We start from the raw sequence: 24,677 nt of genomic DNA, 5'->3' as shown, positions 1-24,677 counted from the left end.
TTAACATCTTTATACTGTGATTCTAGGAAATGGCTGGAAGAAACGCTGGACGAGGACGTGGTAACATCAGCATGACTGCAGCTGAACTCCAAACTCTGCTGAATGACCATGTCGCGGCCGCTTTAGCCGCACACGTTCAGAATCAAACAGGAGGTCCGAATGGAACGTGTACCTTCAAGAACTACCGTGACTGCAAGCCCAGTACGTTTAAGGGCACTGAGGGAGCTATAGGCTTCCTGCGTTGGGCTGAGAAGGCCGAGTCGGCCTTTGAGATGTGTAACTGTCCCCCTGCCAGTAGGGTCAAATTCGCTGCTGGGACACTTGAGGATTCCGCCCTCACTTGGTGGAATTCGAACGTCCAGATCCTTGGATTGGAACTGGCTAACGCGATGAACTGGGAGGAGTTCAAAAACATGATGCGAGAGGAGTACTGTCCGAGGGAAGAAATTTCGAAGTTAGAGTCGGAGTTTTGGTCGTTGAAAATGGTGGGTTCAGAGATTGAAGCCTACACTACTCGTTCGCACGAGTTGGCAGTGATGTGTCCGCGGATGGTGGATCCGCCGAGCAAGAGAATAGAGATGTACATTGATGGGTTAGCACCACAGATTCAGGGTATGGTGACGTCTTCCAGACCAGCCACGATCCAACAAGCGATCCGTTTGGCTCACAAACTGACGGATCAGGCTGTGACCTAGGGTGCGTTACCACCGAGGGGTTCGACTGTTAAAGCCCGTGACAACCCGAGTAATGACCACGCCAGCAACAGTAACAACAACAGCAACCCGAACAGCGGGAAGAGAAAGTTCGACAACACCAGATCTTCATCCTCGAACCTCCCACCGCAACAACACTACCGTAAACCCGAGTTCACCCGGAGCTTTAACACTCAGAATCACAACAACAACAACTCCAACAACAACGGTAGCGGGCAGGTTTCGAGCGGATATGCTGGGAAGTATCCAAAGTGCAACAGGTGCAACTATCATCATGTTGGCCAGTGTGACCGTGTCAAGTGTCAAAGATGCGGAAAGATAGGTCACCAAGCGAAAGAATGTAGAGGAGACCTTGCGGCAAAGGGTGCTCCTAAGCAACCGATGACGACTAAGGGATGTTTTGAATGTGGACAGGAAGGTCATTTCCGGAAGGATTGCCCCAAGCTGAAACATAATGACAACAATGGGGGCAATGGAAGTGGCACTAACGGTGGAGGAAATGGCAAAGGAAGAGCGTTTGTGATTGGATCGGGTCAAGCCCGCAATGATCCGCATGTGGTGTCCGGTAAGTTCCCTGTAAACGATTATTTTGCTTCCATTTTGTTTGACACTGGAGCTGATAGGAGTTTTGTGTCGAAAGCCTTTAGCCAACTTTTAGACCTTACTCCAACCCCGTTAGACGCTAAGTTTCCTGTTGAATTAGCTAATGGTAAAACTGTAGCAACAACTCATATACTTGCGGGATGTAAGTTGAAACTGTCAGGTCATGTTTTTGACATCGACCTTATTCCTTTTACGCTTAGTAGTTTCGATGTCGTTGTCGGCATGGACTGGTTATCCGAGAACCGAGCGGAGATTATATGCCATGATAAAATAGTCCATATTACCACCCCTTCCGGCGAGATCATTTCGGTCCGAGGCGAGAGAAGCGGCATGACCAACAGCATCATCACCCTTATGAAAGCACAGAAGTATCTACGAAAGGGTCATCCGGCAATTTTGGCGCAGATTGTTGAGAAACCCGCGGAGGAGAAACGAATTGAAGACATACCGGTTGTGCGAGACTTTCCGGAAGTTTTCCCGGAGGATTTACCTGGACTCCCTCCTATTCGTCAAGTCGAATTCCAAATCGAGTTGACACCCGGTGCAGCACCCATAGCACGAGCCCCGTATCGACTCGCACCGGCGGAACTTCAGGAGTTGTCCACTCAGTTGCAAGATCTGTTGGATAAGGGTTTTATCCGACCTAGCTCATCGCCATGGGGAGCCCCTGTCTTGTTTGTCCGAAAGAAAGACGGGACTTTTCGGATGTGCATCGACTACCGGGAGTTGAACAAGGTGACGGTCAAGAACCGTTATCCTTTACCCCGAATTGATGATTTATTTGACCAGCTTCAGGGATCGAGTTACTACTCGAAGATCGATCTACGATCCGGTTACCACCAGTTGAGAGTGCGCGAAGAAGATATTTCAAAGACGGCTTTCAGAACACGGTATGGTCACTACGAGTTCTCGGTTATTCCTTTTGGCCTAACCAACGCGCCAGCCGTATTTATGGATCTCATGAATCGAGTATGCAAGGCGTACCTCGACAAGTTCGTGATTGTTTTCATCGATGATATTCTCGTCTATTCCAAGAACGAGACTGACCACGAAGAGCACTTAAGGATAATTCTGGAACTACTGAAGAAGGAACAACTGTATGCTAAACTCTCGAAATGTGAATTTTGGCTTCGCGAGGTTCACTTTTTAGGACATGTGATCAACGAGAATGGTATCCATGTCGATCCCGGTAAGGTAGAGGCCATCAAAAACTGGGAAGCACCTAAGACTCCGACTGAGGTGCGACAATTCCTAGGACTGGCCGGCTACTATCGGCGTTTCATCGAGGGATTTTCAAAGATTGCTCAACCCCTCACCGCTTTGACTCACAAGGGCACTAAGTACAACTGGGGTGACGCGCAAGAATCCGCTTTCCAACTATTGAAAACCAAGCTTTGTAGCGCCCCTATTTTAGCCCTCCCCGAGGGAACGGAAAACTTTGAGGTACACTGTGACGCATCTATACAAGGTCTCGGTTGTGTGCTGATGCAACTCGAGAAGGTTATAGCCTACGCCTCTAGACAACTACGGGTTCACGAGAAGAACTACACGACCCATGATTTGGAACTCGGAGCTGTGGTGTTTGCTCTTAAGATATGGAGGCATTACTTGTACGGTACCAAGTTTACCATTTACACCGACCACAAGAGTCTCCAACATATCTACGATCAGAAAGAGCTGAACATGCGACAGCGTCGTTGGGTCGAGCTGCTTAAAGATTATGATTGTGCCATCAAGTACCACCCTGGCAAGGCCAATGTGGTGGCCGACGCCCTCAGCAGAAAAGAAACAGAAAAACCCAGACGAGTAAGAGCATTGCAACTTACGATTCATGCCAGCTTACCCGATCAGATTCGCGATGCGCAACTGGAAGCTTTGAAAGATGATAATCTTCCATCGGAACTCATGCGGGGCATGAGCAAGCAACTTGAAACCAGATCGGACGGGGTCCGATATTTTGAGAACCGGATTTGGGTTCCACGATACGGAGAATTGAGAACTCTAGTGATGGACGAAGCTCACAAGTCCCGATATTCTATCCACCCTGGCTCAGATAAAATGTATCATGATTTAAAGGCACTTTACTGGTGGCCGAACATGAAAGCCGACATTGCCACCTACGTGAGCAAATGCTTGACTTGTGCCAGAGTCAAGATTGAATACCAAAAACCATCTGGTCTACTGCAACAACCGGAACTCCCAATGTGGAAATGGGAGCACATCTCAATGGATTTTATTACGGGTTTGCCTAAGACACCGACGGGATGCGATACCATCTGGGTGATCGTTGACCGGTTGACTAAATCGGCACATTTCCTAGCGATTAAGGAAACGGACAAAATGGAAAGACTGACTCGTGTCTACATGAAGGAAGTAGTGTCGAGACACGGAGTGCCTGTCTCGATCATTTCCGATCGAGATTCTCGTTTTACCTCACACTTTTGGAAGTCGCTGCAAAGCGCACTGGGCACACGTCTCGATATGAGTACAGCATACCATCCTCAGACGGATGGGCAAAGTGAACGGACTATTCAGACCCTGGAGGATATGTTGCGTGCATGCGTTTTAGATTTCGGAAAAAGTTGGGAACCCCACTTACCCTTGGTAGAGTTTTCGTATAATAACAGCTACCACGCAAGTATTAAGGCAGCGCCGTTTGAAGCGCTGTACGGACGGAAGTGTCGATCACCACTCTGCTGGGCAGAGGTGGGTGACAGCCAAATCACTGGTCCAGAACTGGTACTCGAAACCTCGGAAAAGATTGTTCAAATCCGAAATCGCATGGCAGCAGCACGGGATCGCCAAAAGAGTTACGCCGACAAGCGCCGAAAACCTCTCGAATTTAAAGTGAACGATCGGGTGTTACTCAAAGTCTCACCTTGGAAAGGTGTAGTTCGCTTTGGTAAGCGAAACAAACTCAACCCACGGTATGTTGGTCCGTACCGGATAACTGAGCGCATTGGTCCGGTGGCGTACCGACTGGACCTACCAACAGAACTCAGTGGCGTACACGATGTATTCCACGTATCAAATTTGAAGAAATGCCTATCTGATGAAACCCAAGTAGTCCCTTTGGAGGAACTGCAAGTTGATGAACAGTTACGGTTCATTGAGGAACCAGTCGAAGTTTTGGATTGGGAAACCAAAACACTCAAACGCAGCAAAATTCCAATCGTTAAGGTTCGTTGGAACTCGAGACGTGGACCGGAGTTCACGTGGGAACGCGAGGATCAAATGATGAAAAAGTATCCCCACCTTTTTGAAGGGCTAACCAAACACCGAAAACCGCGAAACCCGGCAAACCGTCAAACATCACCGGAGGTATGAATTAAATTTCGGGACGAAATTTCTTTTTACTAGGGGATGATATGACAAACTGAAAATTTTTCTTCTTACTCTTTCAGACTCTCATAACGACTTGACTCAAATTTTCGGGACGAAAATTCTTTAACATGGGAATGATGTGACAATCGTCAATTTCAGGTTAACTCCGTTAACTCAACTCCGTCAATTCAAACTTTAAGATCGTTGAATCTATAACGTACACTTCATTACATTTAAACTAGGGTTTAAATGACGCGTAACACTTACTACATGTGTAGTCTTTCGGGATTTGCACCGAAACGCAAACGAGTTGACGCAAACGATTGATAAATAAACGATAAACGTAAAAACAATAATTATGTGATTATTATGTGTTAGGATTATGTGCTATGTGATAAAACTATGGTCATGTTAACTTATTGGGCAAGTATGATGGAATGTTCTAGAAAAACAACACTTGGAAAGAAGAGGGACTAGAGTGTAACTTGTATTATTATAAATACATCACTAATAAACAAACCCTAACTTATTATTAACCTACAACCCTAAATCGGCTCTCTCTCCCTCTCTTGATCCACGGCTGCCGTCCACCTTCATCACACACACACACATCAATCAAGAGATTAATCCAAGAACTAGGTGCTAGGAAGGTATACTTGATCATCTCTTACCTCCTTGTTGTGTAATTTTGATGTTTAATGGGTTGTATGTAAACCCTAACTCAGCCGATTATATGTATGTATGTGATCAATATGATAGTTGTTAGTTGGATAATAGATTGATAACTAGATTGATGTTGTTGCATGATTGATTGTTGTTCTTGATTTGAATTAAAACACAAACCCTAATCTTGTATGTATGGTGTGATTTATATGCATGGATAGTAGTTATGGTGTCTAGAGGGTTATATGGATGCATGATAGTTCATAGATTGTTATGATGTTGAGTTTTGATGTGAACAGATTCTGGACAGAATATATATACGATGTTTAACTGACTGTAACGAAGTGTAAACGTGAAAACTGATTGAGATTGTGAGTACTGCAGTAAACTAGGTTGAGTCTAGTTTCTATAAAGTATAAATTCGTAATTTTTGGATAAGTGGAAGTATACTTTTATGATTTTACAAAAACGTGATGCAAAGCTGAGCTGTTAGACCTGCTGTTAGGTTATATTGTAAATTCTATATCTCATGAACTACGAGGCCAATTGGGTTGGTTCCACTTCTGGAAGTTGACTCACTGAGTTAGGAACCAAACCCAAGTGGTCTTGCATTTATTGGATTTTTCGTTTACCGGGAATTGCAAATAACATTCTGTTGTGCATGAATCTGACTGATATGAGTTTACTGTAGTGTTTTGATCATTATGAGAAATCTATATGGAATAAAAATAATATAAAATATGTTCTGGAAACCTAAGACATGTATGTTTCAGTGGTGATTTTTGGTGAATTAATTGAGATGATATGATCGGTGAAATAGTACAATCTTTCAAGTAGAAATTCTGTCACAATGAAACTAGCTGCTGAGTTGTATAGGAATGCATGAAATATGATAGTTTTTATATAATTGTGGTATTTTGACCAAAATACCCTTGCGGGGAATAATTGCTAGTTGATTGCCATGAATTGACCAAATTGCCCTTATGGGGAATAATAGTTAGTTAGTCTTTGTTTGTTGACCAAAATGCCCTTACGGGAATAATTGCTTGTAAGTATGTTATTAATACATGACACGAAAGTAATTGCTCACTCGTGTATCGTATCACAATTGTACTTGTTTAAATCACACACGGTTCACAAACGGAACACGAAACATGATACGTGCATAGGTATTATGTGCCGAGTCTAGAGACTCGTTAAACGTTCCGATACTTAGAAAATCTCTTTGTTATTTTAGAACGCTAGAGAGTTTTCTACGACGCGCATCACTCGGTGATCTAATTTGGAATATTCTTCGCAAACAGTGAGTTCACTTACCCCACTCTTAAACTGTTTTCAAACGTTTTTCACTTGGGGGAGATAACATACTCCGATAAACGCATTTTCTGAGATAAACGCATATTTAAGATTTTGTTATAAATTATATATCACTTGTAAAGGCTAAGCGGCAAACGTAACCCTTGAAGTCCCACGCATCGAACCGGTTAATATTTGGAATAGCGAGTCACTGTTGAGTAGTACTACTGGGTTTGACAAACCCCACCCGACGCTAAGCTCAACTGGAGGTTGAGTGGGTGTAATTTTGGCTAACACTTACCATGGTCTGGGTTGACCTGGTGACGGGCACTTGATAAACAGTCAGCTTCGGTCTCGAACCACTTAGCGATACTTGTTGTATAGATTAGCTACCTATCGATATATAATTTGACGTAACACTATCTGGTAATGCAAAACACTCAAACGCTGTAACGTGGTTACACACTTAAACGCTGTAACGTGGTTACACACTCAAACGCTGTAACGTGGTTACACACTCAAACGCTGTAACGTGGTTACACACTCAAACGTCGTAACGGGGTTACGCAACACTGAAACGCCGTAACGAGGTTACGCAAAACGCTAAACGATTTATCTTATTTAACTTGTGAACTCACCAACCTTGTGTTGACACTTTTAGTATGTTATTCTCAGGTAGCCGAGGCGGGCGCGCGGTTTAGGAGCATGCATTAATGAAAACACTTTTATTCTGCAAACTTAATTTTAACAGTTACATTTGGTTTTAAGTCGTCCTGCGTGACGCAACTTTTGAATTAAGGTTTTACGCTTCCGCACTTACTTTCATTTAAACGTTTTTCTTTGGTTTGATTATAACTAATGATTCCGATCCTGCCAGTTCACACCCTCTGACGGTAAAACTCCGTTAGTGGATTTTGAGGGTGTGACAGCTTTAGGCGAAGTTAACCCTCGGGCGAACTTAGCTCTAGGCGAAGTTAACCTTAGGCGAACTTAGCTTTACAGCGAAGTTGCCATCAGGCGAACTTGGCTTCAGGCGAAGTTGAACCTTAGGCGAACTTAACTTTACAGCGAAGTTGCCATCAGGCGAACTTAGCCTGCAGGCGAAGTTCATCAGGCGAACTTAGCTTGCAGGCGAAGTTCATCGCGTTGAAGGCGAAGTTGCCCAGATGAAGGCGAAGTTGCCCAGACGGCCGCTGTTCGATTTCTTTCAGCATTTTGAGCGATTTTAACACCCTTGCTATAGTTCAATATCACCCACTACGCTTCCCGACCATTTTTGGTCGCTTATACACTAAAAAGCTTGGATCTTTAAACCTCAAAGATCAAGAATCATACATTTTTGAGCTTGTTTGGATCTCGTTTAACTTGTTAACACAACTAATCGCTCTCTCTCGGACCTGCCCGATTCTTCCCTTGGCTCAGCCGGTTCCGGCGAAGTTAGTGGGTATGTGTGTGTTAGGGAGTTTGGTGAAATATGAAAGATATTTTGGGGTTTATGGGATATTTATATCCCTGAAATCCCATGGACCTAAGGCCCATTCTTATTTAACCCATCTCTATTAATCCAAATCCATAACCAACGTCCATTACCCGACACTAGCCCGACCCATACCAACTCCTATTCTTTTATTTATTTCCTGATAACCCGAGTAAACTTTCCCTCTATTATTAAGTAATATAATTAATATTATCTTGAAATTTCGGGATGTTACAAAAGTGAATATTGGTAAGAAGAAACGATTGACAACCGTAAATGGTGGTGGATGGTGGGGATCAAAGAGGTCACATTATTCAAGAATTTATTCGTTTAATTGAAAAAGCTTTACATTTTGGTTAACATGGGACCTTTGTCTTTATACTCCTTGTGCATAATACATCACATCACATCACATGATATGATATATTATTATTATTATAAGATATGTTCATCAATGATAATGTTGCATGATGATGTGGTTCTTGGATGGTCGTGGTGCCATTATATCATCTATGAAAAGTTCATATGAAATGACAAAGTACTCAATTTCAAAATTATCAAAGGCATAGTGCCTACGAGTAGTGGCTACTACCACACTTGTGGTTTTTGATAGGCAATGGTTCACATGGACAGAGAATTCAGAGCAGAATTCCTTTTCTTAAGAGATAAATCCATACCCATGTCTTACTATTATTAGTTACTTTATTATTATTACTAGTGGATAACAATTTTTCAAGAAACAGATAGGCCACTAAATACCTAAATGCATACACCAGTGTATTAGTCATCAAATTCAAAGGTAACTCTTGAGAGAGAATGATTTGTGGCATCGTTGAAACTTGTGAGAGAATCGAAAATGTTAACATCAAGGTGAACCTCAATAGTTCCCGATAAATAATAAATAATTTTTGTAACGCGTACTAATAATACAACTACTGTCAAGGAACCACGCATTATTGTTTTGGTTGGTCCAAGTGACCATCAAAAGATAATGGTCCTCCTCACTTTGTTGAGTATGATGACCTAAAATATGACACTGTTTACATTTGATATTGGACTTGCCTAAACATTCTCTATCTTTGTTGATATCGAATAGAATATGTTCTCTCCTAATCACTATATTTGCTTTATCAAAACCTTTAGTAAACTCGAATCTCTCACCTGCCCACAACACACTTCACCACCCACCTAACCTCTATAAATTTCTATTTTCTGCACACTCATATATATATCAAATACAAACAATAAACCAAGGTATTGGGTTTGTGGGTGTGTGTGATTTGGGGCAAACATGGAGAGATATGAAGTGGTTAAAGAATTAGGGTCTGGTAATTTTGGGGTAGCCAAGCTTGTTAGGGACAAAGGGACCAGAGAATTGTTTGCTGTCAAGTTTATTGAAAGGGGTCAAAAGGTTTGTCTGCTTTTACTTAGTAAAGTTTTGATCTTTTTGACTGTTTTGATCATTTTGTGTACCTGATGTCTTGATTGATGCAAAATAGGATATGGGTTTGATCAAGAATTTTTGTAAATTTTTTGCATTTTTTTCATAAATTTTTGATATTGATGAAATATACTTTTTGGGTTTGATCAAGAGTGTTAAAAATTTAATCTTTTCATGTTTTTGCACTTGATGTTTTGATTGATGCAAATTAGTTTGGGAGTTTGATTTGAATCTTTATAAAATTTGCAGTTATTTAGAATTTTTTTTTGACTTTTGCTGCAAAATTCTATGTGGCTTTGATCAAGATTTTTGAAAATTTGCATTTTTTTTTACTTTTGATGTTTTATGTACTTGGTGTATGATTAATGTAATATACTATGTGGGTTGGATCAAGATTTTTGAAAATTTGTGCAGATTGATGAACATGTAGAGAGGGAAATACTGAATTATAGATCCTTGATGCATCCAAATATTATCAGATTTAAAGAGGTAAATTTTATTCTTTAAAGATTCACAAAGTAGACAGCTTGGTTGACTTTTTGTGTCAAATTAGATAAGTTTTTTTTTTGTGTCAAATTAGATCCTTGATGAAGACATGTCAACGAATATCCGATAAAGAAGATGTTTGCATTCCAAAGAAATTTCTACGGTATCTGGAATCGCGTATTGAACACTAAGTATCCGCTGTCATAAATCAAACCGAGCTTAATTACAGAACTGAACTTCGTTAAAATGATTCTTAAAGTTTAAAATAATACTCATGGAAATAGTTGTTCGAAAGTTGTTTGGATCATCTGGATGTCCAAAGGGGTATGTCCCAACTAACATCACATACAAAGTAACACCACATGACCAAACATCTGCAAGCTAAAATTTTCATGGGTTAAAATAGGAATTTCCGAAATTTGTTTAAAAGTTGCTGATTTTTCAAATCATCATTGTTCATGAATACTTTACAAACAAACCTTGGCAAAATGTAAAATGAACAATGTGCTTTTGTAGTGTACAAGAATAAACTAAAACTGTAAGCTCATTTCTTTTTTGCTTTAAAATAATAATAATAGTTGGAGTAATAAATTGCTTGTCTGTTAAATAACCAAAAGCTCAAAGGCAGCACCTTTCCATCATATTCCTTTCTTGAAAGAACTTTAGGTGCAATGTAAGCCAGTGTTCCAACTTCAGACTTCGGTTGAGAATGCAGAACTGATGACTAAAATGCCAAAAATAAACAAAAAATCAAGTAACCGCAGTTTTATGAATAAATCTAGAGGTGTGCATGAAACCGAAATAACCGAATCCAAACAAAAACCAATTGTTTGGTTTTAGGAATTCATAAAAACCGAACTTTTGGTTCCATTGAGGTTTTGCATGTAACTAAAAGTCTAAAACTAAAGCGAATCGAGTTTATGGGTCATATTTTTTAACTCTGTAATTTACGTCTCTTTTAAGAATTTAAATTTAAATATTTCAGTCAAAATGCATAATCATTTCTGTATATTAATTAACAAAAAAATTTAGACCCAAATTCATTATTTTGGGCCAATTTTTTGGTGACCCAAAAATTTCAAGCCCATATGGCAAAACCGAACCAAATCAAAACTGAAAAACTGAATTTTTGGTTTGGTTTTAGCCCAAACCGACCATACGCGCCCTGTAATTAAATCTAAAACATTCTCATATAAATACCAACAAAATAAGATAAAAATTGTGGTAAATTTAATACCTTTAAGTACCCAAAATCACATATTTTAACACGAGGAGCCGTGCTTCCATCTAATAGTGTGTTTTCAAGCTTAAGATCTCTGTGACAAATTTCCTGCAACACGACAATCAATCAAGAATAGAAGAAAGGGTAGAAGGGTAAATTGGATAAAAAGATTTCATACCATTGAATGAAAGTAACTAACTCCTGATATAAGTTGTTGAAAGAAAAACCGTGCCTGTTGCATATGAGAAAAGAGAACCAAGTCAAAAGAATAAATCTTGGCCATTTTTGACTTTTTAGTGTTAAAAAAAACTTATTAAACTTGCCTCGTTTTCACTGAATTTGCCCGCGCGACATATTCTTTCGAAAAGCTCTTCTCCCGCAGCATACTCCATGACTATTGCTAAATGAGTTGGAGTTAGTAAGACCTGAAAAAATAAGCCGAAAACATAACCGAATTTTGTTCAATATTTCAAAGATTCGGGAAAGTTGAAATATTAATGGTTTGCTCATCAAATTCTTGAAATTTATTGGATGATAGCATTTGGCTTCTTTAATGCCACGTTGTCTTTTAAAAGTCAAATGTCTTACTCTTTTAACTTCAAAATCGAGATGAATTTGTTAATGTTTATGTGGAGAATGTTGATATACACATTTACTAACATAACGGGTGAGTACCATACACTATTGGAGAAACATAATTTGCAAATTTTTTCACTTTTGAATTATAAATTGGCTAGTTTTCACTTTCGAGTTTCTTGTAGAAAGTTGACTTCTGGGACCATGGAGAGTATTTAGTAGATCAAATTAGCAAATTCAAAAAGTTTCTTATGAAATCCATGTGATAATGTGATTTCTGAATCTCAAGATTGGGAGGTTGAATCTTTAGTGAAATTTGACTTTTTTGGGATTAAGTAATAGAAATGTCAGTGTTTGACTACACTGATGACAAGTGTTTGACCATAAAATATAAGACAGCTCAGCTTAATTGAACAGTGTTTGACCATAAAATAGTAGCAAATTTCTACTTATCTACAGAACTATGCAACTCAATAGCATTAAACCAGACAGGCAAAAACATAAATATTAAAATTAGAATAAAAGATATCTAATTTGACACAAAAAGTCAACCAAGCTGTCTACTTTGTGAATCTTTAAAGAATAAAATTTACCTCTTTGAATCTGATAATATTTGGATGCATCAAGGATCTATGATTCAATATTTCCCTCTCAACATGTTCATCAATCTGCATAATTTCAAAAATCTTCATCAAACCCACATAGTATATCACATTAATCATACACCAAGTACATAAAAACATCAAAAGTCACCAAAAAAATGCAAAATTTCAAAAATCTTGATCAAAGCCACAAAGAATTTTGCAGCAAAAGTCAAAAAAAAATATTATAAATAACTTAAAATTTTATAAAGATTCTGATCAAACTCCCAAACTAATTTGCAGCAATCAAAACATCAAGTGCAAAAACATGAAAAGATTAAATTTTTAACACTCTTGATCAAACCCAAAAAGTATTTTTCATCAATATAAAAAATTATGAAATAAATGCAAATTTTTTAAATTCTTGATCAAACCCATATCCTATTTTGCATCAATCAACACATCAAGGACACAAAAACATCAAAACAGTCAAAAAGATAAAAACTTTACTAAGCAAAAGCAAACAAACCTTTTGACCCCTTTCAATAAACTTGACAACAAACAATTCTCTGGTCCCTTTGTCCCTAAGGCTGAGGGGTTTGGGGCTTCAACGGGGGCGCTAGAGCCCCTCCGCTCGTGCCCCCAGGCGCTAGCACCACACCCCCGGGGCGCGAGAGGGGCGCGAGAGGGGTGTGAGCACGAAAAACAAAGCAGGCGCAAGCACCTTCGCGGGACGAATATGGCTTAAAGGGGCATGGGAAAACGTGAAAGAGCCGTTGGAGCTTAAAAATGAGCCGTTGGGCTCTTATTTAATAAAAAAAAAAGTTTTTTCTTCCTATATATAACCCATTTCATCTAAAACAATTATCACAACTTCAAAAAAAAACCCAAAATCAACCCATCTTCCAAACTTTTTTTTAAAAACATGGCTGGAAATTGGTACCCAAACCTAGATTTAGATTATATTGACGACGATTTATGGTCGTCACCGGACCAACCGATGTTTTATTCGGAGCCGCAACAATCATCCGGCTTTCAACCATCCAACATACAACCGTCTCCTAACTTTGTTGTTCCGGAGACACAAGAATCACACGGTGAAGCTACGGGACAAAGAAGACGCGTCCACCGGAAAAAACAAGTTGCAACGGACGGGTCGGGACCGGCTTCGACTCCGAGGACGAAACGGAAAACCACTCCGTGGTCATCGGATGAGAAGGAAGCCTTGTGTCGGGCTTGGATAGTCATTTCTGAGGATCGGCGTTGCGGTAATTGTTTTAACGTTTTTAAAAATGATTTTTAATAAAAAAGTTAAATGACTTACAAATTTATTTATTCATTTTGCAGCCGACTACCAAAAGAGCAAGATTTTTTGGACAAAGGTTACGGAGACGTTCTATACGCTCGTTGGGAGTACAGAGCGGAACGCCGATATGATTTCGGGTCGGTGGTCCGAAATCAGAAAATTTGTCGGCTTGTTTACTAATCTTTTCAACAGGAACAGCGGTCGTATGAGACCAAGTGGCAGTGATGATTTGGCGGTTTACAATTTCACTGTCGAAGAGTGGAAGCAGGAGTGTTTGCGGAGGTATGGGACGGTGAAGACGTGGGACGATGTAAAGTTGTGGGAGAGGTTGAAAAGGTATTCCAAGTGGGTTGAGCTGGTGGCGCCGGACCTTGATGCGGAAGTAGGGCCGAAACGGACTAAAACTAGTTCGTCTGGAGCGTATAGCACTTCCGCTGGGTCGGATTGCCGCGTTGGATTCGACCTAAACATTGCGGGGGAGGAAACGTCTTCACCGCCGAGGAGGCGGCCATTGGGACGGGACGCCAAGGGGAAAAAACCGGCTGAGGGGGAAGCCGTAAACATCGCTAATCTTGTTGAATCCCTCAATAAATTCAACAAAACCATGGAGGTGGTCTCTAATGACAAAAAGGAAAAAAGTCGAATGAGAGATTTGGACTTCCTTACTAGAGACTTCAGTAACCTAAATCCGGTCGATCAAATGCTAATGGAAAAGCAAAAGGAACGTATCCGAAAGAGGTTGATCGAAGAAGACCAAGCCGTAGAATAAGAATAATGTTTTTTTTAGTACTTTTATTTTTATTTTATTTTTAGATATTAATGTATTTTTTTTAATGTGTGTTTTTTTTAATAATTTATGAGTTTTTTTAATAATACGTTTTTTGAATATATTTATAAAAAAATAAAAAAAAAAATCCGCTGGAGCCCCTGCTGGAGCCCCTCCACACTAGGGCCAGGGACTCCAACGGGGGCTCCAACACCCCCTTATCCAGTTTCTCTCTCTGCCACACGTCACAATATTATTGGCTGGAGCCCCCAATCACGCCCCCATTAGAGCCCCCCACACCCCTCAGCCTAACAAGCTTGGCTACCCCAAAATTACCAGACCCTAGTTCTTTAACCACTTCATCTCTCTCCATGTTTGCCCCAAATGATACACACCCCATACCTTGGTTTATTGTTTAAAATTGATATATGAGCCTGCAGAAAATAGAAATTTCTAGAGGTTAGGTGGATGGTGGAGTGTGTTGTGGGCAGGTGAGAGATTCGAGTTTACTAAATATAGAAATAGAAATCACATGGACAGAGAATTTAGAGCAGAATTCCTTTTCTTAAAGAGAGAAAACCCATGCCTTACTATTATTAGTTTATTACTGGTTTAGTTGAGTGTGGGATTATTATTCTTGTAATAATCCACCACAGCCAAAATTGATTTCTTTTAGGTGAAGTACTTTTATTTTTTTTTTTTGTTATTTGTATTGTGTGTGTGTTTTTTTTAGATATTACATTGTTGCTCTACACATTTGTAAATTACTAGTAGATGTGCCCATGCGTTGCGGCGGGGACACAATGAGAATTAGGTTGGTATGAGTTAGGTTTACAGCGAAGACGTGACGGAAATTTGATGACATCGTTACAATTTGTGACGGCATCGTAGTTTGCTAATTGCTATTGGTTAAACAAGGCTAATTAGCCAAAGAGTGTGATGAGTTTTTAATGTCAAAACAAGACAATTTGCAAGGCGATCATACACTTAACTAAGTTTTAAGTTACTAATACATATTATAAACAAACTTTAATGAAAGAAAGCCCAGAAAATCTAAATTCTTAATAAGCACTTCATTCCATCATCATCAAAATGTATAATTTGTAAATTGCACACCAAATGGAAAAACTAAACATGATATACAGGTTATGGTCAAATGCTACTCCCAACTATCCCCATGACCACTTACCATTACTATAGTTTGTTCACTGATAAATCAAATGTTACTAATCAGTAGTAAATTTTTGCACGATTCTTTGCGATTTCCGTTACTCGTATATATATGAAGCAACTTCTAGAGATAATAGTTTGTCTACATACTACCGCGCCACAAAGATTCTCTATCTTTCCTTGGCCCTTTGTTGTATTGTGTGTCATCTTTGAGCAACTGTCAGCTGGCGACCATGAAGTAAAACTATGTTTTTGCATCTGTGATTATTACAGCTAACTAAGCTTTGTATTCATTTGCATCTCTCTAAAACATGACAACACTCAAAGCTAAAAGAAAAGACAAATTTGAAAAAAAAAATCATGCTTTAAAAGGTATAAATTTGTGATTTGAAGTGTTTAATACAACTTACATCATAGAATGACTTAATGTGTTCACAAAAAAGGTTCTTGAGATCCGATTTATCTAAATAAGGGTTGACTGCACGCCTTTGAGGATTTAAATCCGTCTATGAAACCTGAACAAAATATGAAAAGTTAAACATCAAGAAATATATATGATCACCAATTTCAATTATTTAGTTACAAACATAAAAAATAATCCACTAAAATGCATATCAAACCATAATTTCTCAGTAGAATAACATGGCCAAGTAGCTCAGCCTAATGCTAACTTTGCTTTAAAAGACAGTGTATAACGTGTGCAAGTCTTGAAGAACCTCACAATGAGTTTTAACCAAAAGTTGTCCAAAAGAAAAAAAAAAACCTTTCAAATATTAGATGACCATAAACAATGAATAATCTGAACTAACTAATCTAAACATATATCACAATCAAACGCATAGCTTACAGAATTTAAATGCATCCAAAGCACTGAACCTAAGCTAAATGTGGTTGACAAACAGTTTAAAGTTTATATATAGAGGCCTACTATTACTATGTATACCAAGTTTAAATTGAAGACATGAGTAGTGACTTATATACTACAAAGTTTGTTATCTTTATGTTAGGCTAGTGTTGGTTAAAAGACATAATGACCTTGGTTAATTATTGAGCTTTTAGACTGCAAAGATTGTAACCGATCATGTGGGTGACCCATTTTGGACCAATTTAACCAAATAAATCTGTGAAGTGCTATAAGGTGTTAAATATAACCAAAAAAAAAAGTCAACGACGGTCGTAAAAAGTAAAAAAGTCCGGACACAAAATCACCATCATGGTGTCCCGGGATAGAGTAAGATGTACACATATCCTTGCATAAGCTTATCTCATGGAAACCGCCAATGACCCTGCAACAAAACTAAATAGTTACATTTCAAGCTACCGTATAATTAAAAAGGATAACCATTGACCCAAAATCCAAGATTAGAAGCGCACCAGTGTTGACCCATTATCATGATTTTCCACGAATTGACCAGCACTTGAACACCACCATCCCATTACTCCCAGCATGAAGTGTTCTCTGCAGAGTACAATAACGATTGCAGTTGTGGTATTTTCAAATAATTTATGTAAAAACAAATGTGTTACCTATGTCGTAACATCAAATGTAGATGAATTAGCACCAGTGGCATTGATCTAACTAATCGCGCGTTGCAGAGGGGAGGCAGCAAGGATTCGGCATGTACGGTTCTGATCGTTATGGCGTGCACTGTACGTTTCGTTTCAGTAGGCAATAACCGAACCCAAAAATCGGTTATTCAAAAAATCAAGAAATTATTAACTGTCGGTTAATGCTTCGGTTTGTGAGTTTGTCGAGTTGGGTTGCTAATTATTTTTGTTTTTTGCGTCTGCCTTCCATGTCTGTATGCTGGAACAATGGCTTGTGAGTATTGAAAGAATAAAGAAATTTAAACCTAAAGAAAGACCAACGAGATAGCAATTATTACTCCTTTTAACTAAATTAAAATCCATATCGTTAAAAAACTTGTATTTGTTTACCTATGTATGATAATGTTTTATATACATCTTCAAGAAGACCCAAGTCAAACAAAAAAAAAGTCAACAATATAAGGTGTTGTCAAAAGTCATCTTCAGAATCCCATTCTTTTTAGCTTTTTCTCCTGTGCTAAGCTAAAAGGCTAAAGAGATAGCTGTGTGACAACAAGATATCATAATCCTTCTTTGTTAATTATTGTTGTTTTTATTGACATGCAGTTTAATGTATTTTATTATTAACTAAAACATCAAGAGCCAAGAGGACAATAAAAGAAAAGAAAATCAGTAATCCACTAATGAGTATCAGTCAAAAGTAATAAACAAGAACCTGAAATACTCATCAACCACAAATTCCAGTCTTAATACTTAGACCTTAAAAAATGATGAGCATTCCAGATTAAAAAAACAAACTTATATTACATGAAACTAAAGATGAAGTGATTAACTGATCATTATCCTTTGATAAACATAAAAATTTGACTATAAGTTGAGATAAAACTTATGATTCAAAGGTGCAGCAACCAATAATGGATTATTATGCAACTGATAAGGTGCTCTTTCACTTGCTCTATCCTTTCTCTTGGCCAAAAACCTGTGAAGTGAATCCCGTCTCGCAATTGGTAAATCAGATTCATTTGCTTCTGGTTCGAAAGCGTCATGAAGAGAAACTGAAGGTGAAGCAGATTGAATTTGATTCTGAATTTTATTACCGAAAGCTGCTGGGATCATATCTCTCGCTTTATTGGCCGATACAGAATCAAACACCAATACTTGTGAGCCATAGAATATCGTCATTTGCCCGCTTTTAGATTCTAGCTGCAATTGGTTCACATGAACCCACTGAGTTACAGAAGGAATCTAAGGTAACATATTGAGGAATATGATTAATTGACGACATCTGGACCGTACTTTCCATGCTGCTTAACAAATCAATGGTCGCCGAAGAAGATATTTCAGGTTTTAGTGAAACAAAACATATCATGACTTCAAGGTAAGATATAATTTTTAACTTGGTGTTCATGTTTTGTGTGTTTAATAAATGAAAAAGAAAGGTGTATGAAACTAAAAATTGAAGTGACTCACTAACTTGCCTTCTTCTTTGCCTAATATCATTATCCATGAACGGCCCACCACATAACATGGAAGAAGTAAATCGGCGGGCTAAAGAATAGATTCCCGAAACTACAGTTTATGTGCAACATAACCAAAGAAGTCAATAACTCAACCAAAAACATCAACTTACATTAAAAAGAACTTTGATGATTCTGCAGCATCCCAAGGTATCTCGTGACCAACAAAGCTTGATGAATCAATAATATTATCATCAACTACACATTAAAGCCAAAAAAAGAAAACAAGTTTATAACTTTATATGATATTTCATAGCATTTGTGACACGACACGCGTTGTTCACTTACCATTAGAGCCATGAACCGTAGGTATTCAACGCTATTATTACTTGCCACACCATAACCTTCATAACCCGGTTCAAGAAAATGATTCTCGTCATAAGTAAAAGGCAGTAAGTGCCATCCCGGAGATTGATTGGTGGGTGGAAGAGCATAATCTGATTAACTATTTATTTTTAACAACAAAAATAAATTTAAACAAAGATAAAGTATGTGTTAAAAGTCATAACATCTGGATTTGGCTCTTGCGGGTGGAAGAGCATAATCTGGTGTATAAACCCATGAAACAAGTTTAATATACATTAACATTTTATTAAAAAAATTGTAATAAGGCAAAAAACCATAAAAAATTAGCAAACCTGATTGCAAATTTCACAGGTTATATCTTCTTTCATATAGCACCATTTGTAAATGCGTTTTCTATGAGCAATCTGCAAAGCACAAATTCAAATTCACAATCAAAAATACATATAAATTAAATTATGATTTTCATGTAACAAGCAATGGGGTCATAAATGAGTCGTATTATAATATAGAAGTACATGTTCATCATGAAGTTCATGTTATTCTTTATGATGTGGTCTCTATAACAATCAATAGATAATAGTTGTTGCATCAATGTTAGATCTTTCACAGTTTCAAACAAAGGGCCACATGTAACCTATTTAAGTGAATCATAATCCAATGTGTTACAACATTTCTATATTAGGAACAGGAACATCAATTTGCTCCACGTGAGATTGTTTTAATCATACAGTCACGTCATGGATCAAGATAATTTTTTAGTGGGCCAGTGATCATTCAAACACTCCTGCCAAACCATTTTGAGTTGAATCAGAGATCATCATCCAGTCTTCATTCTCATTCTCCACCAATATTGTTTACTGTTCTTTTCTCGCTACCCCCGCTAATACAGCCCTCACGATACGTCTCCTCAAATTAATTTGCAACATTCTACCTTTGGCTCTTCCTCGGTCAACGGCTTGTCAGAATCAACAACTTCCCCCCATAAACCGATCCGTCCGCGAATCATACAACATTTCCAAACCCCAATTGGATCTGGTTCAAGGTTCATCATATCTCATTTGGTTACCAAGAACAAATGTTTCTTAATCACAAAGAAACTGTATTAGAACATCTTAACCCCTCTCTACTCATGGTGCAAAATGATTATATTTACAGATTGAAATTAAATAAATAAAATAATTAAAAAAGAAAATATGGAGAAAGTGGAGCTCATATTATCAATCAGTATCCACTTATGATGTTATCTCTTAAAATGGTAGCACTCATTCCATATTCTTTCATAATTCCATGTTGGAATTACAAAATTAAACTTTCAGTGTAGAATTACAATATTAAATATACTATCATATGCTAATATCATGTTACCGGTTGGTTGGTGACATAGATGAACACTATAAGGATTCAAACAAATCATTCATAATTATTATCAAATTGAAGCAAAATTAAAGCATAATTCATTCGTTCATACACCAATAACTGATAGCAATTAGGGTAAAAAATGGATAAAGGCACCGAATTGAATGGAGCAAAACTTACCTATGCATTGAAGGCCACCGAATTACAAGCGTGTTCAAGGGAAGGGAAGATATGGGAACTACAACCGAATTGAAGACCAGGGACATCTCGTTGTTGATATACACACAAATTGAAAAAGTAATTGTAATTATAATTAATACAACCAAACTGATGCATCCATGGTTCCTAAAGAACCTTCCTTCAGATCTAATGGTGGGTTCAAGTTCTCACAACATGAATTTAAACGATACAAATCAAAACGTAGATGAAATATTGTCAATAATACAAGAGGCAAGAACTCATCCCGGGATGCTAAATGGCGGATCACTAGAGCTTCTCGGTGATAGTATGGACTTTGATGAATTGGATGATTCGGATATTGATGATATAGACATAAGTGATGATGATGTTGATGTTGATGATGATGATTCTTCATTAATGCGAAATTTTAGCAATAAGTGGCGCACTTTTAAGTGGTCAGCAGCTTATTCGATCATCGGTTCCGAATGACTTGCGAGTTCTTATATGAACTGTTACCAGCTCTATATGATATATGCTGTAATAAGAACTTTTTTTAACTCTTGATTCCCATATCATGTATAAATTTGTTACTTAAGAACTTCATGTAATAGTATATGATATGTACATCTTATTCTTCTCTAATGATACAAAGTAAGACTCTTATCACTTTCTTAACTTCCATATATGGTTGTTTATAGGATTTTCAAAAACATGTTGCCATGCAATATCTTTTTATGTATGGTATATACATGGTATCTTACATTCTTGCTAGTCCTATTGCTGGCATGTCGTGCGCGACAAAAGGAAAATATCCAAATGAATCTAGATTGATTCACTCTAAACACCAAAGAAAACTAAGATTTCATACCGCCTAACGGGTAGAAAACTTCTAAGTAGTCAAAAAACAATAAGCTGATCATAGTCACCGTATTCGACTTTATTAGAGATGATAGAACCCTTTAGGTACGCGCCACTTATTTGCTTGAGTTCGTCTTTCACACCTTTCATGTTAGGTCTTTTCTTGCCCTCTATCTCCACACATTCTTGTGCAAGCTTGGCCATTTTCTTGATATGGTCACAAAGTCCATCTTCCTTAATTTTAGCATCAAGAACTCCAATTAAGGAACCCCCTTCCAGTGAAGAAACGAAATATATCGCCAAACCCAACTCACTTTCAGTTCCATCGTAAGAGTAGACCTTTCGTCCCGTAAGAAGCTCAACAAGAACCATGCCAAAGCTATAAACATCACTCTTCTCCGTCAAAATTCCTGAACGGAAGTACTCAGGATCTATGTACCCAAGGGTCCCGTGCACCAAAGTCTGTAAGTGAGTCTGATCAACAGGAATAAACCTTGAGATGCCAAAATCCGACACTTTAGCAGTGTAATCATCGGTCAGAAGTATGTTTGAAGATTTAATATCTCTATGAATGATTTGTGTGGTTGAGTGTATATAAGCAAGGGCTTCGGCCGTCTGTGTGGCTATGTTTAGGCGCCTTTCAAATGTTAGTGATGAAATATACTCTTTTTCATGAAGGTGTTGGAAGACGGTTTTGTTGGTTACAAACTCATAAACGAGAAGAGGAGTCCGCGTCTCTAAACAACAACCCAAGAGTTTGACAACATTTGGGTGGCTAATTTCTGATAGAATGATAACCTCATTTATAAACTGCTCAATCTGGTTCTCATCAATTGACTTGGACCTCTTGATGGCGACCATAGTTTTGTCGGGTAGAGTGCATTTATAAACTGTGCCGTAGCCTCCTTGACCGATGACATTGGTTTTATGGAAGTTTTTGGTTGCCTTTTCAAGTACCGCTGTTGAAAAAATCTTGGCCGCTTGGGAAGATCGTTTAGATTCAAAAAGTAGTTTCTGAAGAATCAAACCACCATTTTTCTTGAAGAATCTTTCTCTACTCTTCATGATCTGCCTTCGTTTGAGCACTCCGTATATGATGAGTGTTAACACAAGAGATGCTGCAGTTGCTGTTTATTGATAGAATTTGTTAGATGAGCTATATATACTTCCTAGCAGCTAGTGTTATGAACCTAGTTATATATACTTACTGGCAAAGATAAACCCTTCTGAGTAAGTGCAACCCTTCCCATCGTTTCTACCATCGCCATGCCGGCCAAAGAGGCATGCGCAAGTGTAGCTTCCGTTCGTGTTAATACAGCGGTTTGTGCAACTATGTTCTTTGCTTCACACTCGTTGATATCTGGACAACATCATAAATAGATATCGACAATCTGTAAATCGGTTGCTGGGGCGTAATTAACTAAGCATAGATGGACAACGTTACCTTGACACCCATTGGGAATATACGGGTTTCCCTGTACCCATCAGCACACTGACAACGATATCCTAGCTGATTGATCTCTTTCAAAGCGTCGGTACATATACTATTCTCTGCACAAACATAATTTGTACTATTCTTTTGAGCTTCTTCACAGCTTGTGTTCCCAACTGACCATTCAAAAACAACCGGGAAAGACCGATTATGCATATTATCAAGATCTGTAACTTGAAACGTGTAATGATCTTTCTCAACAAGAAACCCGTAGGTGCAGTTATTGAAACTCCACTTCCCCACACTGCTGTTTGTATGTTTTTGTGCATGAATCCGGAAATTTTCCAGCTTATAAGGGACCGGAACCTGGCTACAACCCATGCCTAAACATGAACCATCGGTTAACATATTGCAGCCAGTCATTGATAGACATCCGGCTATATAGTCTTCGCCACCAAGGATCTTCATGTTGGCTCGCGCGTCGCACCCAAATGTAGTCAAGAGGTTCTGCGTGCCTGATATTGGAATCTTGATAAATGTACTTGGGGCTCACTTGGTTTTGAAATATGGCGTAAACAATGATATGCTACCGGTAATGAGCCACGCATATAACCATCAAGTGAGATGTCTAGCAGTTTGAATCTGGTGTTCCAGATCCGTAGATTTGTACAGTTTACCCGATAGGATTTGCTCAAGTAGCAGCCTGTCTTTGTCCCGAAAGAATATGGAATCGAAACATTGCCACATTTATCTGGGCAGCCGGGCAGGGATTGAGCTGTTATCATTGTTGATCGTATCACGATCAGTATCGTCAAATTCAGAAGCAGTTTAAGTGGTATGGCCATTGCGCATTCAATTGAAATTCAGCTTTAGTTAACTTTTCATGGTGTATTTATCCTCAGTTATATCAAAATATTGGAAGGTGGCATTTGTTTTGTTTATTGTTCTTTAGCTATTAACTTTTCTTAATCGGATAAAACAATTAGCTAGAAATTGTTGTTATTGTTGTCCAGTAGCATAACTTTGGATGTAATATATATACTGAACCTTGAAACCAGGCTTTTATTTTGTTGGTTAATGATTGTTTTGAATGTAGTATGACAATAATATTACTAGCTTAATTCCCGAACGTATGTATATGTATTTATAATTACAATGTTGTTAACTATCCGTGGTGGGTGATCTCTCGTTGAACAATCCGTTACTATTCTACCAGTGATATTTACATCTGAACTCGTATTAAATTCGGTCAACAATATGTCATCTTGGTCGACCATCACTTGGTGATTGGCCGTGGGGTATACACGCTACACGTAGGCGTCGCATCACTCACTTTACTTCCTTTCACTCCACCTAAGAAATGGCTTAACGGGCTTTTGTATGCAATAAACAAGGAAATGTGATCCTAATGTAACCCACTTTTGTATGCAATCAAGCCCTGATTTTTAGCTGCTTCTTTTTTTAAGTGAAAAAAGCCCAAAGGTTATAATTTTCTTTGGTGAAAATGTTGCATGCTTATTGGCATATTGCTAGTGTTTAGGTCTAAATTTTATTCTCAGCGTCACCAATTATATTAATTATTAACCGGCACCACAATAAGTATGAACCAACAAATTACAAGATATAAAATCAAGAAAACTACAGATTTATACACATAATCTTTCCATCTCTTATAATAAAAATATATATGTCAAGTAATTACCAGACAATTGCAAAAGTTTTTTTTAGTGGATCTTCCTCTTGTTTAAACGTTTTTAGAACAACCTGGGACTTAAGGATTCTGATACATGTGAGTCAGCAGAATGAATACTAGCGGTATCCCAAAATGGACATGCCAAACCTAGATCATGTGTTTG

General features: G+C 38.3%; 1 protein-coding gene and 2 pseudogenes across 2 annotated transcripts; all 3 read right to left on the bottom strand.

Moving 5' to 3' along the window:
- Window positions 1-10,122: 10,122 nt before the first annotated feature.
- On the bottom strand, window positions 10,123-12,964 carry LOC143564399 (serine/threonine-protein kinase SAPK1-like). The gene is made up of 7 exons (XM_077051689.1): window positions 12,912-12,964; window positions 12,395-12,469; window positions 11,549-11,650; window positions 11,404-11,457; window positions 11,241-11,333; window positions 10,635-10,727; window positions 10,123-10,384 (listed from the first exon to the last, which is right to left on the bottom strand). The coding sequence occupies exons 2-7, from the start codon at window positions 12,422-12,424 to the stop codon at window positions 10,223-10,225; spliced, it is 534 nt and encodes a 177-aa protein (XP_076907804.1). The 5' UTR covers window positions 12,425-12,469; window positions 12,912-12,964; the 3' UTR covers window positions 10,123-10,222.
- A 5,075-nt stretch (window positions 12,965-18,039) lies between these two features.
- LOC143564401 (protein TIFY 10B-like) lies at window positions 18,040-18,541 on the bottom strand (annotated as a pseudogene).
- Window positions 18,542-21,382: 2,841 nt separating this feature from the next.
- LOC143564398 (wall-associated receptor kinase-like 1 pseudogene) lies at window positions 21,383-23,843 on the bottom strand (annotated as a pseudogene). Its single transcript, XR_013140862.1, has 3 exons — window positions 22,834-23,843; window positions 22,598-22,749; window positions 21,383-22,516 (listed from the first exon to the last, which is right to left on the bottom strand). The product of XR_013140862.1 is annotated as a wall-associated receptor kinase-like 1 pseudogene (transcript).
- Window positions 23,844-24,677: the final 834 nt, after the last annotated feature.

This window comes from Bidens hawaiensis, unplaced genomic scaffold, assembly GCF_021521415.1.
Source record: "Bidens hawaiensis isolate Kalapana, Puna unplaced genomic scaffold, B.hawaiensis_p1.1 tig00022002_1, whole genome shotgun sequence".
Classification (NCBI taxonomy): domain Eukaryota; kingdom Viridiplantae; phylum Streptophyta; class Magnoliopsida; order Asterales; family Asteraceae; genus Bidens; species Bidens hawaiensis.
The sequence above is the reverse complement of the archived record's forward strand: the minus strand, read 5'-3'. Positions and strand labels throughout refer to the sequence as shown.

What these genes read in the sequence shown, in the direction of transcription:
- LOC143564399 (XM_077051689.1), bottom strand. Translation starts at nt 12,424, where the DNA reads ATGCATCCAAATATTATCAGATTCAAAGAG. An exon ending in ATATTATCAGATTCAAAGAG is followed by an intron (nt 11,651 to 12,394) that starts GTAAATTTTATT and finishes TTATTTTTTCAG; the next exon opens with GTCTTACTAACTCCAACTCA. An exon ending in GAAAGGAATATGATGGAAAG is followed by an intron (nt 10,385 to 10,634) that starts GTGCTGCCTTTG and finishes TGAAAATTTTAG; the next exon opens with CTTGCAGATGTTTGGTCATG.